Below are 17975 nucleotides of genomic sequence, written 5' to 3'. Positions count from 1 at the left end.
CAATGGCGCCTTATGGAGACAGCCTTTTTACGTACTGGGAATGAGACACCAGACGAAGGCGGGCTCCCCTGGGGGAGCTGAGCCGGGGGGAGGCTGTGAGAGCCTGTGGAAGGCTGGGATATCTGAGGGGCCAGGTCATCTAACCTCTTAGGCATTAGAAGAGCCCAGGCAGGAATAACGTCATCAGACTGGGGTACTGCCTGGATAGTGGCCGCAGCCAAATCCACAGACTGCACGACCTCCTGGTCCGGCAGCGGAGGCTGTTGTGACACGGTAGTAGGGGCATCACAGCCCCGGCATAGTGGATAGCTTCGGCCATTACAAAAACGAGCGTCCACAGGTGGTACAAGCATAGTACAGGTCCGTAGAGGACGCCTAGGAAGCTTTATCACCCTTGCTGTTACGCATGTCAGCAACAGTTCCACAATAAGTACAGTGAGCCTCTAGCAGTATTATAAAGGGACTGCTGTGGGTGAGGAGCTGCTAGCAGTATTATAAATGACTGCTATGCAGAGCCGGTGTATACCGAGCAAAGTAGCACACCCTGTCAAACAGTCGGTATATACCTACAGGCACAGTTAGTATATACTGCTAAAAGCTGAAATACACCGCCAGCCAGCAGACACACACCGCTAGAAAGACAGCGATATACCACTGAGCAGAGCGGTATATAGTGCTGCAGAATCGCAGAGCCAAGGAGGCGATCTCACCCATGTCTGCTCCCCACATGTAATGGCGTCCAGTGTTCTCTGGCAGCAGGAGGGGAGAGACGGCCCACTGGAGGGAGCAGCTTCTAGAGCAGTGAGAGGGGGCGTTGCTAGAATGCAGGCCGACGCCGGGAGCTAAATTAATGATGCTTCCCCGGGATCACGGCCTGCATCGCCCCACCGGTGCCTTTTCAGGCGGCGGTTTGGATGCAGGGGACAGATGACTCATCGTCTCCCTACCTGCTCCTGGCTCCGTCTGAAGACGCGTCGGTCCTGGGATGCGAAGATCTCGGGGACGCATCTTCGGCTCAAGGCTGAAGCAGGTCCTTTGCTCTGCTAGCCCTCTGGAGCTACCTTGGTGTGAGGTGCTTCCAGGGAGCCTGGAGGGGTACGCAGACCCAACCACTTGGGCACGAGGGAAGACTGACGGCTTGTGCACGCCAGGTTTCCTCTGCCCGTACACGGGGGGAACGGAGGTGGCAAGGCACCCTGGTATTGCCCCTATCAAAAATAGAATGAATAAAAAAAGAAAAACAAAATAAAAATAAGCTGGGCTGAGGCACCTCTGGTGGAGCTCAGTCCAGACATGTCAGCCTCCCTGCTGACAGTAGGAAAAAACTGAGCTAGTTTCCTGCCTAGCTGGGGTATATGCTGTGGGGGGAGGAGCTAACACTTTTGCAAATCTAGTGTCAAGCCTCCCTGGAGACACCATAATACCCACTGTCTGTGTCCCCCAATGAAAAGGCGAGAAAGGAATAGAATCTTCTGGTTGTGCTAAAAGCTGTAAGTTCTTATCTACAATTAAGACCATTTCTTCTCTCAGATGGTAGATGAATCGACCAGGGGAGATAATTTTCTTGATCTGGTCCTGTCAAACACACCAAATACAATTTCAGATCTACAGGTCCAGGAGCACTTGGGCACGAGCGATCATAATATGGTAAGCTTCAACGTAATATTCAATAGAACATTTCAAAGGGGAAATGCCCTGGAATTTTAGGAAAGCTGATTTCAACAAATTAAGGGAAGAGCTTAAATGTGTAGATTGGGACAAAGTCATGGTAACTGGGGATACTGAACATAAATGGGGTAAGTTTAAGGATATACTACTAGAGTCCTGTAAAAAACTTATACCCTCTGGTAATAAAATGTCCAGGAATAAAAAGAAACCACTTTGGATAAATAAGACTGTACAAAGTATAAAAAAACAAACAAAGGGCGTTTAAAATCTTAAAGGCTGAGAATACATAAATAGCATTTCAGAAGGATAAAGATATCAATAGGAAATGTAAAAAAGAAATCAAGCAAGCAAAATTAGCTACTGAAACAAAAATTGCCAAGGATATTAAAATAAATCCCACAATCTTTTATAAATACATTAATGCCAAAAGGAAAACAAAGGATAGTATCGGCCATTTAAAATATAATAACTAGTTAGTTATACAGGACAAACAAAAGACTGAGATATTAAATAGTTATTTCTCATCAGTGTTCACCAAGGAACTGACTGTACCAGGGATCATTCAACAAGTGAAAAATCAAAGTTCACCACCCGATATAATTAATTTAACACAACAAGAAGTACGCCTGCGTCTGAGTAAATTAAACAGTGACAAATCCCCAGGGCCAGATGGCATCATCTACGAATATTGAGGGAATTGAGCTGTATCTCATCTTTTTAGACTCGCTTGTAACAGGGTTGGTTCCTCAGGATTGGAGGATTGCTGATGTGGTACCGATATTTAAGAAAGGTAAGAGGCTGGATCCAGGCAACTACCGTCCAGTAAGTCTGACATCAGTAGTGTGCAAAGTTTTTGAGGGTATTTTAAGGGATAACATGCAAAAATATATTGCAGAAAATAATATAACAACTCATAAACAGCATGGATTCATGAAAGATAAGTCATATCTAACCAACATGTTGGGGTTCTATGAGGGGGGGGGGGGGGAGTTTAAACTTGGATATTGGTAATGTGATTTATTTGGACTTTGCAAAGGCATTTGATACTGTACCACGTAATAGCCTTAAACTAAAGCTCCAGAAGCAAGAACTAGGGGAAACTATATGCAACTGGGTAAGGCGTTGGCTACAAGATAGGAAACAAGAGTAGTCATAAATGGTACTTTCTCTAAATGAGCTATAGTCAACAGTGGGGTGCCGCAGGGATCTTTGCTAGGAGCGATTCTTTTTAATATCTTTATTAATGACGTTGTGGATGGGATTGATAGTAAAGTGTCAGTCTTTACTGATGACACCAAACTATGTAGGATATTATAAACTGACCTATATAGTACAATATTACAAAAAGATCTGGATAAGATGTCAGAATGGGCAGATACTTGGCAAATGAGATTTAATGTTGATAAATGTAAAGTAATGCACCTAGGATGGAGTAATCCTATAACTGCGTATACATTAAATGGAAGTAAACTTGGGCCTACAGAACAGGAGAAGGACTTTGATATTCTCATTAAAAATAAGCTGAGCAACAGTACTCAATGTCAAGCAGCAGCTGCTAAAGCAAACAAGATTTTAGGGTGTATAAAAAGAGAGATTAGATCCCGTGATCCCAACGTATTGTTACTCCTCTATAAATCACCTGTAAAGCCACATCTGGAATATGGGATCTAGTTTTGGGCTCCACATTTTAAAAAGGACATTCAGAAGTTAGGCCTTGTGCGCACTAGGCGTTTTTGCTGCGTTTTTAGCGGCGTTTTTTACCGCGTTTTTGTGCTGAAAACGCAGTGACATTGCTTCCCCAGCAATGTCTATGGGTTTTCAGAAGTGCTGTCCACACACAGCGTTTTTTTGTAGCTGCGTTTTTGTGGTGACCACAAAAATGCAGCATGTCAATTATTTCTGCGTTTTTCACTGCGTTTTTCACCCATTGAGTTCAATGAGATGTTCAACAACGCAATGAAAAACGCATATAGCTGCGTTTCTAAGACTAAAAACGCAGCTATAAATGCAAGGGGTGGGCAGTAAAGTGACGTGTACAGGAAGAGGATTCCGTCTGTTGGTAAACACAGAAGCATGAATCCTCCCAATACCGTCACCGCTGCGTCCACAACCCGTCCGGTGCCATGTCAGCTCCGTGCGGCGCCACGTCTGGGCGGGAGGTGGAGGCAGCGGCGAAAACAAAAGTGAACAGTAGAGAAAAAAAAAATGTCATATATACTCACCTGTCTGCAGACTCCCGGTGCCATGCCCGCTCCCAGCTCCTGTCCCGGTACCGCCGCTTTGGCTGTGTGCAGTCTCCCCGGGGCACGTACGAAGCTTGCAGGACCTGGCGGAGGATCACCTGATGCAGTCACCTGACGCATCAGCTGATCGTAATTCTCGCGGTGTCGCCGGCTTTCTCGCGCCCGGCCGGCTACCAGCTGATCCTGCCGTCAGGGGACTTCATCAGCTGATTACCGGCAGCTCCTGCAGCGATGGAACAGGGTCAGACTCTCATCCGATCACTGCAGGAGCTGCCGGTAATCAGCACAGACGTGAGTATTTATTTTTTTTTTTTTTTTGCACTGATGCATCATCTGATTGTATAAACGGCTTTTATACAATCAGATGATGTGTGATGTGATTCACGTCCTTTAACCTGACACATCATCTGATCGCTTTGCCTTCCAGCAAACCGATCAGATGATATTGGATCCGGATTGGACGGCGCGGGACCCTTGACCCAGGATTACTGCGGAGGAGGGTTCTTTATTTCAATAAAGATGGAGTCACTAATTGTGTTGTGTTTTATTTCTAATAAAAATATTTTTCTGTGTGTTATTTTTTTTTTTATCATTACTAGAAATTCATGGTGGCCATGTCTAATATTGGCGTGACACCTTGAATTTCGGGCTTAGGGCCAGCTGATAATATACAGCTAGCCCTAACTCCATTATTACCCAGCGATCCACCCGACATCAGGGCAGCTGGAAGAGTTGGATACAGCGCCAGAAGATGGCGCTTCTATGAAGCGCCATTTTCTGGGGTGGCTGCGGACTGCAATTCGCAGTGGGGGTGCCCAGAAAGCATGGGCACTCTGCACTGCGGATTCCAATCCCCAGCTGCCTAGTTGTACCTGGCTGGACTCAAAAATTGGGCGAAGCCTATGTCATTTTTTTTTTTAATTATTTCTTGAAATTCATGAAATAAAAAAAAAAAAAAAAAAAAAGGGCTTCCCTATATTTTTGATTCCCAGCCGGGTACAAATAGGCAGCTGGGGATTGGGGGCAGCCTGTACCTGCCTGCTGTAACTGGCTAGCATACAAAAATATAGCGAAGCCCATGTCATTTTTTTCTTTTTGGGCAAAAAACTCCTGCATACAGTCCTGGATGGAGGATGCTGAGCCTTGTAGTTCTGCAGCTGCTGTCTGCTCTCCTGCATACACTAGTTCTGCAGCTGTCTGCTCTCCTGCATACAATGAACATTTTGAAGAAGGAAATGACATCAGACCTTTTATTTTTTTTTTTCATCAACAATCTTTAATGGCATTGTGCACTGATTAAAAACGCAGTGAGCAAAAACGCAGCAAAAAACACACCAAATTGCGGTAAAAACGCATGCGTTTTTGTCGCGGTTTTTAGCCGCGGGTGCGTTTTTTGAGACAAAAACGCACATAAAAACGCAGCGTGAAAAAAACGCCTAGTGCGCACATACCCTTAGAGTCAGTTGAAAGGTGGGCAACTAGACTACTACAAGGAATGGAAGGTCTCCCATATGATGACAGGTTGAAAAAGTTAGATATGTTTAGCTGAGAAAAAAAGACGTCTCAGAGTAGATCTCATTTATTTGTATAAATACATGTGTGGTCAATATAAAGGACTGGCACATGACTTATTTCTTCCAAAGACAATACTATGGTCCAGGGGGCATACACTGCGAGTGGAAGAAAAGCGATTCCGGCAGCTAAATAGGAAAGGGTTCTTTACAGTTAGAGCAGTCAGACTGTGGAATGCCCTACCACAAGAGGTAGTAATGGCAGATACTATAACAGCTTTTAAAAAAGGGCTGGATGATTTCCTCAGTACACACAACAGTGTTGGTTATAAATGACTTAGTGGGGGGCGTGGCCAGCAGGCAGCATGAGCGGTCGCATCTGAGAGCAGCTCCGCAGTCCAAAGCTGATATACGTTATTAATCCTGCCGAAATTGGTGCCTAAATACACCTCTGGATTACCTGTGGTGCGGTGAGCATTTGGATCGGTACCATGAGCAGAGGTCGCAGCGCAGCAGCGGCTGAGAAGCTGAAGAAGTTTGCCCGGGACTCCCAGCAAGATGGCGCCGGCAAGCAGGCAGAGCGGGAATCCAGCGAGGCGGAGGAGGAGGAGAGCATGGAGGCCGGATCCAAGGAATCGCAGGAGCTAACCTTACAGCAGGTTACGTCGCAGTTACTTGCAGCGATCCAGGATTCAAAGGTGTCGCTGACGGGTAAAATTGAGGAGGTTAAGATCGATGTGGGTCTCCTCCGGCTGGACTTGCAAAACCTGAGAGAGCGGGTAAAGGAGACCGAGCAGCGGATCTCCACGCTGGAAGACGACGCAAGAGCGACGCCGGGCAGACTGGCCTCTCTGGAGAGCGCGGCAAACAACTGGGCGCAGAGGGCAGATGACCTGGAAAATCGCCTGCGTCGCAATAATTTGAGAATTCTGGGGATGCCGGAGAGGGAAGAAGGGAGTGACCCATGTAAGTTCATGGAAAAGTGGCTCTCCGAAACTTTCCCTGATGCGACGCTGTCAGCGGCATTCGCTATAGAAAGAGCTCACCGGGTACCGGCCAGGCCTCCTCCTCCGGGAGCGCAGCCTAGACCTCTCCTGGCCCGACTGTTGAGCAGCAGGGATAGAGATGCGATCCTTGGTGCGGCGCGGCGCAAGGGCCCGATTCTACACAACAACGCCACCATATTGATCTTTCCTGATTTCTCTGCGTCGCTCCAGAAAACGAGGGCTTCCTTCATTCAGGTGAAGAAACGTCTCAGAGAGCATCAAATTGCTTACTCCATGATCTTCCCAGCCCATCTTAGAGTGGTTCATCAAGAGCGATCCCTGTTCTTTACTTCTCCTGCGGAAGCGGATGACTGGATCAACACATTGAAGAGGAAACACTGATGCGTCACGGTCTTGGGCGCTGCCTGACGGGTCGCGGTTGTGATAGCGTCGCGGTTCTGATTCACTTATTTCATTCTCTTTGGAGCAAGGTCGGTGATGCGACTCCAATCCTTGGGACGTTGTGTTTGAAATCACTGTTGAGATCGCTTCAGGATCATCCTATGCAGGTACTCGGCGTCCCTCGATTCTGAAGGCGCGAAAGATTCTTGTTTGTTTCATCCCTCCTGGCATGTGAGTGGAGCGAGACCGCAATTGCGTTCGCGTCCTGATCCTGATCTTATGGTCCCTGTTGGTTGAGATGCTAGTGATCTCATCTGGTGCGCCTGTGGCCTTCCTGGAGGCATGAGAGTTTCCAGATGCGTCCATTATTGGTTTCCCAATGAACCGGCCTCCGGGCTTGGCCCTCGTCGAAGGCGGGTGGCCTGGGGCCGCGCCTGTGTATGGAACGGCTGCTGCGTTCTCCGGGATCTTTGCTTAGCCCAGCCTGTGCTCCGGATTACTCGTCGCTGATGGGACCGGACCTAGGTGACACCAGACGGGACATGGGTCAGACCGCTGTTGCGACGCTCTGAACTCCTTCATGCGATCTTGTTTTATCCTATACCTTTTTGGATCCAAATTGGAACTCTACTTTGGGCTCGCAGTATTTGGCATCGCACTTCAGTTCATAACGTTGTATTTTGCTCTGTTAGTGCTATATTAAGTTCTGAGGTTACCATATGTCATAATATTCTACAGTCTAAGATTTCCTGCCAATCCTTCTTCTATCTCCTTTACACTCCCATCTCTTCTCCCCCTCTAACCCCCTATCAGCTTATTCCTCATCCCTCTTCACCTCGCCCCCTTACTTCTTCATTGTTCTTTTTTCCTCTTCCTTCAGTCCCCCACTTTTTCTCCCTCTCATATCTCTATACTTCTCTTGTCCCCGCTTTATCTTCTATTCTAATCTCTCCCCTTTCTCTTTCTCTCTTCTACCTTATTTCTCTTTCCCCCTTCTTACCATCTCTTCCCCCCCCCTTCCCCCCCTTTTTTTTTTTTTTTCTTCTCTTCTTCTCTCTCCTTCTCTCTTCCTCCTCTTCTTCTCTCTCTCTATTCTCTTCTCCCTCTCTCTTTCTCATTTCCTTCCCATCTATTCTTAGTCCCCTCACTTATGCACGATTAAAGGCTAAGCTGCAGGATAATTCATTTATTGGACTGCAGGAGAAGCTCAAGTCCTTGTTTGAGGACACCCCCATACCATGTACACCATCTAGCCACGTTGGTTCAACCTAGTCGTTGCTAGGGAAAATCTTTCCTGGTCGTACTACTGGACCAGTTCTTGTCGATTGTGTGTGCGCAACCGACATTTTGTATTTAAGGGTACGTTTACCCAAGTTCTACTGTAGGTTAAGTTTTTGATATTCTTCTAGCAATTCAGCAAGCGGCATCTTTCAATGGCTTTAAGCGTGATGACATGGAATGTTAGGGGACTGGGCACATCCAGGAAACGGGCGGCAGTATTTGCTCATATCAAAAGATCCAAAGCTCAGATTGTATGTTTACAAGAGACCCATTTATTGTTGGAGACCACTAGAGTGCTTCAAAAGCCTTGGGTTCAATGGTCAGCTCATTCTGTTCATTCATCATATTCTAGGGGAGTATCGGTACTAGTCCACAAAGCTCTGCGGTGGGACCCGGGTAAAATTTTAAAGGACACTGATGGGAGGTATGTGTTTTTCCAGGCTCACATCGATGGGGTCATGATAGTGGTCTTGGCCATATACATTCCCCCTGCAACGGGAATCTCGATTCTATATGAGGCGGCTAAGTTCGCCTCACAATTCCCACAAGCCTTAGTGCTCTGCATGGGGGACTTCAATTTGATTAATAACACGGGACTGGATAGATTCAGCACCCGACAGGTCCCGATCTCCCCCACGATACAAACTAGATTGAGTATATTCTTACAGGAAGTGGGATGGTACGATATGTGGCGGTTTTTTAACCCAGTACTGAGAGAATACACATGTTATACTCCGGGGAAAAACTCATTATCTCGAATTGATTATATCTGTGGAAATGAAAGAGTCTGTGCCCATATACAATCGGTATGTCATTTGCCCAGATCAGTATCAGATCACTCACCGGTATCTGTAGGCATTAAATGGGAAGGTTGTAATTCTCATAAATTGTCAAGGAAAATTAACCCTTGGTGGCTGTCACTCTTTGAAGCCAATGACAGGATTCCTGATCAGCTTGGGGCATACACGGAAATGAACTCCGTTGAAGAGAATCACTCGGCTTATTGGGATGCGCTCAAGGCGTATCTGAGGGGATGCTGTCACTCCTCTATTTCCTATCTCAAGAAACAGGCGGCCAGTGAGGAGGAGGAATTGGCCACCCAAAATAGAGTGCTTGAACATAGATTCACCTCGGACCCCTCTGAGGAAAATAGATCTCATTGGCTTCAGGCTGGGAGGAAATATCTCTTGTATTTGCAAGACAAGGCTAAGAGACATGTATTCTTCACGAGCCAGAGGTATTTTGAGCAAGGGAACCAATCCAGTAGCTTACTGGCGTTCCTGGTGCGTCAATCCAATAGCTCACCTGCTGTCCTTAAGATTAGAGACCTCCGTGGAGGAACAGTTACTTCCGTCAATGGTATATTGGAGGTATTTTTGGACTTCTATAGGAACCTGTATGAGTCCAGGCTGACCGTGTCAAGGGAGGAGATTGCTGAGTACTTACGAGATTTGGAGTTTCCCAGGTTGACTTTGGCTCAGAGATCGGCCTTGGATGAGCCCATTAGTATGGAAGAGATGGTGGAGGCGATGAAGACCCTCAATAAGGGTAAGGCGTCTGGGCCAGACGGACTCCCGATTGAGATCTTTGACAAATATCAGGGGGTGCTGCCCCCAGCCCTCCTGGAAACGGTTGAAGCCTCGTTCAGCAAAGGACGGTTGCCTGATTCCTTCTATGAGGCAACCATTGTCCTGCTATTGAAACCAGATAAGGACCCATTGGATTGTGGCTCGTACAGACCGATCTCTTTGTTGAACTCCGATTACAAAATTCTCACCAAAATTCTAGCAAATAGACTCAAAAAAGTGGTCTCCTCTATAGTACATGAGGATCAGTCAGGATTCATCCCGGGTAGGAGTACCTCGGATAATCTGAGGAGGGCGCAGGTGGTCTTACAGATGGGCACCAAGTTAGAGGAGGATTGGGCTCTGCTCTCCCTGGATGCGGCCAAAGCCTTCGACTCTATAGAATGGCCATACCTGCTGGAGGTGCTGCGGGCATTTGGTTTCGGCAACGAATTTATCAGATGGATTGAGATCATATATAAAGCTCCGTCTGCTAATATTCAGGTGGGTGGTGGTGTGTCGGAAACTTTCTCTTTGGGGAGGGGAACCAGACAGGGATGTCCTCTATCCCCTCTCTTGTTCGCTCTTGCCATGGAACCGCTGGCGGTGCACATCCGGGCGGACCCAGTCTACCGGGGGGTGAGACATAGTAAGGGAGATGAACGTTTATCTTTGTACGCAGACGATTTGTTACTGTTTGCATCTGATCCGGATTCCTCCATTCCCAGAGCCGTGCAATTGATTGATCGATTTGGGGAGTTCTCAGGTCTGTCAATAAACTGGTCAAAATCGTACCTCCTCTTTCTGTCTCGGAACAGAGAGGATCTGGGGTACGACCACATATGCAGGGTTCCGGTGGTGGATCATTTCAAATATCTCGGAATTATACTGGCGGGAAGCCCTGCGGAGATGATAGCGAGAAATATAGCCCCCTTACTAGCGTACTTCGGGGAGAAATTTAATAGATGGAGCCAACTCCCACTGTCAGTGGTGGGAAGGATTAACCTCCTTAAAATGATAGTGCAACCAAAGTGTCTCTATATTACCCAGCATGTATTCGTGCAGATTCCTCGCTCTTTCTTCCGGCCCCTGGAATCTCTAATGATTACCTTTGTCTGGGGTTCGTCCAGATCAAGGGTCCAATTGGCCAAATTACAAAGACCCAAGGATATGGGGGGTATGGCCCTTCCTGATCTTTATATTTACTATCTGGCCGGACAGTTGAAATATTTGGGTCCATGGACACTTCCCCGAGTTGGGGGTTCTCCGGAGGGGCTCCTGGCAGAGTTCACAGGTGTGGATCTCCTGTGGCCGTTACTGACGGATCACAGGAGGTCCCCTGAGGGTCGTGTCCTCCCGATACACAAATTGGGGGCCGGGATCTGGAAAGAGGCTAAAGCCGTATTTGGATTTTATGATGTACCAACTGAGACGCCCTTATGGGATAACTTGGACCTTCCACATTTTTGTGGGTTGCCGGGGTTTGGTGAATGGAGGAATCGCGGAATAATCTCCCTGGGATCACTGGTCCGGGATGGTGAACTCCGCCCCTTTGCACAACTGCGGACAGAATTCGACTTGCCGGAATCTCATGGGTTTCAGTATCTCCAGATTAGGCACGCCTTTCGAGCTCAGTTCTCTGGTCGTGGGGTTAGATTCTCTTCCTTCCCAGTCATTGGAATTATTAGATCACAGGGCCCTGGTGGTCTTATTTCTAAACTATACTCCTCCCTCATTCGGGCCAAGGCCATGAATAATCCTCTTTCTGTCCGTGAGAGGTGGAGTGCCAGGATCCCTGAAATTGATGATGTAGTGTGGGACGACATTGTCGAATCCCACACATTGGTCTCTCCCGCTGTTAACAATAGACTGATCCAATTATATATAATACACCAAAGTTATATTACTCCCCAGAGATTGAACAAAATGAAAAAGCTGAATAATTCGGTGGGGATGGGCTGTCCGAGATGCGGGAGAGACGGTGCTGATTTCTGGCACATGATATGGGATTGCCGAGTCATTCTCTCCTATTGGAGTGAGATTATAATGACTCTTTCCGCCATATTTCAAAAAGCGGTTGCTATGTGCCCAGATCTGTGTCTATTTGGGGTGGTAGATGTACACTCCTGGTCCCAAGATGAGAATCTATTAATAAAGAAGGTCCTTTTTCTGGCCCGGAAGGGCATTATACTAAATTGGATGAGCACTCATTCCCCAACTAGAGCCTCTTGGATTGCATTGGTAAATGCAATAATCCCGTCAGAACAATTTGTTTACAAGACAAGAGGCTCTTCAACTAAATTTGACAAAATCTGGGGTAGATGGATGAGGTCGCCCTTGACTGGCGGATCTCCTGGTTCTCTTGCTGATAACCTACAATCGGTATTATCGCAATAATAGCCAGTAGTGTCCCGGTAGGCAGAAAGGAGACACATGTGATTCGTGATACACGATATGAGGGATACCACGAGTTCCCCGAAGCTTGGGTTGCACTCTCCTTGACGATATGGGTTCTTTTGCCTTAAGTTGGATGTGTCTCGCGAGCTAACACCTTTGCTATGTTTGATGTTCTTTGGATATGCTGAAAATAATGGACGCTGATTTGATTGTTGTTATTTTATTATCCTGATGACCAACCAGTTTACATGTACACTGTCTCACTGAACAATTTGCTGATTTATTCTCCTATGTAATGTTTTACTTAACTTTCAATAAAACGAGTTTAAAAAAAATAAATGACTTCGTGACCAAATGTAGCAATGGTGGAGGAAGGTTGAACTAGATGGACCTAGGTCTTTTTTCAACCTAAGTAACCATGTAACTACCGTATTTTTCGCTTTATAAGACGCACTTTTGTTCCCCCAAGTTTTGGGGGAAAGTAGGGGGTGCATCTTATAATACGAATATACGGATTATATACTGCAGGGTCCAGGGAAGGTGGGGGCCGCTCTGGAGCGGTGGTGGTGGCTGAGGGAGGCTGGTAGAGGCTGGTGAGCTGATGACGGCTGCAGCCTTAGATCTCCTGCTCCTGCTCATATAATATGCACAGCTGCTGTCCATCACCGTGGTGCTGAAACCGCACCGCGGTGAAGGGCTGGGGGAGCGGCACATATTATATGTGCATGTGCTCCCCTTTTATCGCACATGCCCCCCTGTGTTAGATATGGCCCCCATGCTGCTGCCCATAGTAAAATAAAAAACTCTTTCCTAACCTCCTCCAGCGTGTCTCCCCGGTCTCCCTCCTGCTGCTGTGATCAGGCACGCAGAAATGTCACTCTGCTGTACCGATCACATGACCGGCACTGAGAACCAGGAAGTGCAGGAGGCCGGAGCTCAACCCCACGGAGGGAGACACGAGGGAGGACAGTGCTGGAGAAGGTAAGGAAAGAGTTTATTTTACTATAAGCAGCAGCATGGGGGCGATATCTAACACAGGGTGATGTATGCCAGCCACAGTGGGCCATGTGCAGCAATAGGGGGCTGTGTGCCAGCCACAGTGGGCTGTGTGCCAGCCACAGTGGGCGATGTGCAGCAATAGGGGGCCTTGTGCCAGCCACAGAGGACGTGTGCCTGCCACAGGGGGCCGTGTGCCAGCCATAGAGGACATATGCCAGCCATAGGGGACATGTGGTATCACTGGGGGCAGTGTGCCAGCCACAGGGGGCCGTGTGCCAGCCACAGTGGCCGTGTGCCAGGCATAAGGGACATGTGGCATCACTGGGGGACGTGTGCCAGCACAAGGGGGCTATATTCAATATAAGGTGGCCATATCCAGATTAAGGGGGCTAATTTTAGGACGGGGGGGCTATGAGGGACATATAACCTATATGATTTGTTAGACGGACACTGGCATTATAAGATGGACCCCATTTATTAAATTCTCTATTCCTTCACCAAATTTGGGGGTACGTCTTATAATCAGGTGCGTCTTATAAAACGGAAAATACGTTATGTAAGTATCCTCCGTCTCGTTTAATATCTGGAAAAATAACCACGGACAATCTGTAGCAGATGTTTTTTGGTTATGTGCTGATCTCAAGGTGCCGCATCATGTGACCGCATCAGGTGATCACTGCCAGGTCCTGCATCCATCGGACGTGCTGCCTGGGAGCCAGCACACAGCTGGAGCAAAGGTGGCGGTATCGGGAGAGGAGCAGGGAGCGGACCTGGCACCGGGAGTCTGCAGACAGGTGAGTATGACTTTTTTTTTCTACTGTTCACTTTTGATTTCGCAGCCGCTTCCACCTCCTGCCCGGCCATGGCGCCGCACGGGAGCAGACATGGCACCGGCGGGAAGTGGAAGCAGCGGTGGCGGTACCGGGAGGATTCACGCTTCTGTGTTTAATGACAGAAGGAATCCTCTTCCTGTACATGTCACTTTACTACCCACCCCTTGCGTTTATAGCTGCGTTTTTAGTCATAGAAACGCACTAAAACGCAGCTATATTTGCAATTTGAGTTTTTCATTGTGTTTTTAAACATCTCATTGAACTCAATAGGTGGAAAACGCAGTGAAAAACGCAAAAATAATTGACATGCTGCGTTTTTGTGGGCACCACAAAAACGCAGCTAAAAAAAAAATGCTGTGTGCAGACAGCAAAAATGAAAACTCATAGACTTTGCTGGGGAAGCAAAGTCATGCAGTTTTCTGGGCAAAAACGCACCTGAAAAACGTGCAAAAACGCCGTAAAAAACGCACTGTGTGAACTTACCCTAAGGGGAAACTATTGTACAGAAATTCACACTTGGATCTCACTGGACATTTAATGTTGTCCATCATAAAAGCAAAGTTTGATCAAAAAGACTGGACCTGGTGTTGTAGGGACTAAATTATCACATTCAGCAGCACAAAATACAGAGAAGGTAGATTCATCTTATATAATGCCAGGAATCTAGGAAGGAAACAGTATCATCACCCTCCGATATCTTCTACAGGCCATCATAATATCATTCTACAAGTGATTTTCTAACTTGTACGAACATTCTATGTACGCTAATGTAGCGAACTTTAATCCATCGGGGTGCTACAAAGTTCTGCATACCAACCAGGATGCAGGGCCTACACCCTTAGAGACCCAGAACCTCAGTGCCAGTAACACCAAGAACCCAGGTAATCCCAAACTGTGGAGAGGAGTCAGGACACAGAAAGGAGAAGGAAGTCTGCAGTGAAAGGGAGCAGACATAGTCAGAACTGCGGTGACTGTTGAAAGTTGACAGTGAAAGTGAGAGGTGTGACTGAGCAACATCCTGACTCAGGTTGACGATGACCTGGTACCCAGGAGAGGTGGTTGCCGGTGAAGTATTCCCGGAACTACGCACCGACGGGGTACAGGACCCTAGGACAGGAAAGAGCTTCAAGCCGACCTGTTAACACCTGCACAGCAAAGGGGACCATCAAGGACCTTGCTGACCCTAAAGAATTTGAAGACTCAGTAGCAAAGAGAGAACTGGAGAAAGGACCAGAGACTGCTACCCCACAGGGTTCACGCTACTGTCAGGCGGACAGAGGTGGACAAACCACAGACCGGGGACCCCCAGTGTTCCATACCAGGGGGACCCACTTACCAGAGACAGGTGCAGGGGAAGAAGGTACCAAAGAACCAGACTGGCACTGGGACGAAGGGGACCTGGAGGCAAAACCAGCCGGCCTCGGGCAACCAGTTAACATCCCAACGTGAGTAAACCAGTTGCACTGAATCAATATCTGGACTCCTTCTTCCGACGCTCACTGCACTATACACCCACTGGGGCAATAGCCTACTTGTGGAGGGACTATCATACTAGTTGCTCATACCAATCAGCCCCAGTAGAGAAACTGTAGCGGCGGCTTCCTACACTTAGCTGCAACACCGCAAGTGGTGTCACGAATAACCTCTATTCAAATATCCCCTGTAAAAATCCCCCATTACAAAAAGGGCCCAGGGCACGGAACCGGGTAACGGCCACCATCGTGACATCCCCAGAGCGTACATAACCCGGAACCGAGTACCCCATATCCCTGGGTGCTACACTGCCATTTGGCTTTGTAGTTTAGAGATCTGGGCAGCTGTGAGTACGCAACCTCTAACTCCAACAAAAGGACCTCCAATGCCCAAGTAATGGGGACAATTTCAACACATTGGCTTAGTGGCAGATTGGGGACCACTTGATTGTGATATGGCCAGACTACACCACGGATAAAGCAGCCACAGCCGGTGACTGAGAAGAATCTGTGACTTCTCTGCATTTAGTGGTCACTACTCACCTGGGCGGTTATCTGTAGGAATCTCCTCTTTACTCCGCTCATCACCCCTCACATATGTCTCTGTAGTATTAATATGGGGCAGATCTTCACCCTGAAACAAATATTGTAAAAGTCACAGACAGATGGAGAAGTCACATCTATGATCAGCTCTAATCCTGCCATCTCCACCGCTCTCATTACACAAGTATAACACATATAATACTGGAGGATAAAACAAGACTGAGCACAAGACCTTCACAGCCGTCTACACATCATAGGGAGATTTCATGGCACCTTCTCTCCATCTACCTGATGATCCTGAGGAACATCGGGATCTTCTTGTTTACAGTCCTGTGGGAGAAGAGGACGGGGACATCTCTCTGGTGTTGTCCTCTTACTGGATAGATCTGGAGGAGACACATACAGGGACTGAATTCATTCCTTACATACAGATAATTATAGGCCGTGTGTATTTAGTCCTGTCTTTTACCTGGTGATGTGAGGGACTGGGGATCCTCCATCATGACGTCCTTGTACAGATCTTTGTGTCCTTCTAAATACTCCCACTCCTCCATGGAGAAATAGACGGTGACGTCCTGACACCTTATAGGAACCTGACACATACAATGATACCGTCACCCCCGATCCCTTCATAGCGTTACTGTATAATGTCCCAGCATTCCCAGCAGTGTTACCTCTCCAGTCAGCAGCTCAATCATCTTGTAGGTGAGTTCTAGGATCTTCTGGTCATTGATGTCCTCATGTATCGGGGGGTGAGGTGGAGGCCCCGTGATTGGGCTCAGGGGTCTTCCCCATCCCTCAGACACAGGGGCCTGACAGCGCTCACTAGAGGTCTTCTTCACTACTGTGTAATCCTGGTTATGGAGAGACACAGTAAGAAATCTCACTCCAGACATTTCCAGAGTCCTCACCTCTCCAGTTCTGCCCATCTGTTATTCCCATCTATATATATATAATTGCCTTATTCTGTCTGTCTTGCTCCAAAATAACATCATTACAGTGACAACCGTCGCATTGGCCGCTCGGCCCCGCCCCCCCTCGGCCACGCCCTTGAACACTGTGCCTGCTCGGCCACGCCCCCCCGCACACTGTGTCCGCTTGGCTATGCCCCACGCACACTGTGCCTGCTTGGCCACGCCCCCCGCACACTGTGCTTGCTCGGTCACGCCCCCCGCACACTGTGCCCGCTCGGCCACGCCCCGTCACACTGTGCCCACTCGGCCACGCCCCCCGCACACTGTGCCCGCTCGGCCACGCCCCCCGCACACTGTGCCAGCTCAGCCACGCTCCCCACACACTGTGCCCGCTCGGCCACGCCCTCCGCACACTGTGCCCGCTCGGCCACGCCCCCCGCACACTGTGCCCGCTCGGCCACGCTCCCAGCACACTGTGCCCGCTCGGCCACGCTCCCCGCACACTGTGCCCGCTCGGCCACGCCCTCCGCACACTGTGCCCGCTCAGCCACCCCCCCCGCACACATTGGGCACCTGTACACCTCCCCCTAGGACTATTTCACCTATTAGACACCTCCCCCCACGACTACTCCACCTATTATAGACACCTCACCTCCAGGACTACTCCTCCTATTATACTCCTCTCCTCTCAGGACTACTCCTCCTATTATACTCCTCTCCCCCCAGGACTACTCCTCCTATTATACTCTAATAAGACAACACCCAGAACATTTATAGAGCTCTACACAAACACTTGGCAACTACACACAACAACATCTATATATATATATATATATATATATATATATATATAAACAAAAATCATACATTAACTACACAATAAATTCTAGAATACACGATGCGTTAGAATCTCGCTACCTTCTAGTAGATAAGAATGATGTAATGTGACGTCATCAGAATTTCTCACCTCTCCAGTAAGCCGGAAGAGGATCTCTAGGGTGAGGTGTAATATCCTCTCCGCCATCTTGTCCCTGTCCATATCCATCCTTCATGGGGCAATCAGGAAAATTCTCTTCTATAGAAGATCTCCACTGAGAGGATCCGATATTGTAGAGACCTGAATGGGAAGGAGAGGAGCCGATATAGAAAATTAATGGAGAT

The 17975-nt window shown here is 48.0% G+C and overlaps 1 protein-coding gene across 1 annotated transcript in view; it reads right to left on the bottom strand.

The window, feature by feature from the left end:
• LOC142312413 (uncharacterized) overlaps positions 1-16519 on the bottom strand; it is a 32438-nt gene extending 15919 nt beyond the window's left edge. The window contains exons 1-3 of the mRNA XM_075351350.1: positions 16370-16519; positions 16189-16286; positions 15901-15991 (exon numbers count right to left, since the gene is read on the bottom strand). Coding sequence (XP_075207465.1) covers positions 15901-15991; positions 16189-16286; positions 16370-16502 — 322 coding nt within the window. The 5' untranslated portion in view covers positions 16503-16519. The remainder of the gene's footprint in view (positions 1-15900; positions 15992-16188; positions 16287-16369) is intronic.
• Positions 16520-17975: the final 1456 nt, after the last annotated feature.

Source organism: Anomaloglossus baeobatrachus, chromosome 5 (assembly GCF_048569485.1).
Source record: "Anomaloglossus baeobatrachus isolate aAnoBae1 chromosome 5, aAnoBae1.hap1, whole genome shotgun sequence".
Classification (NCBI taxonomy): domain Eukaryota; kingdom Metazoa; phylum Chordata; class Amphibia; order Anura; family Aromobatidae; genus Anomaloglossus; species Anomaloglossus baeobatrachus.
This window is presented reverse-complemented; position numbering and strand designations above follow the sequence as displayed.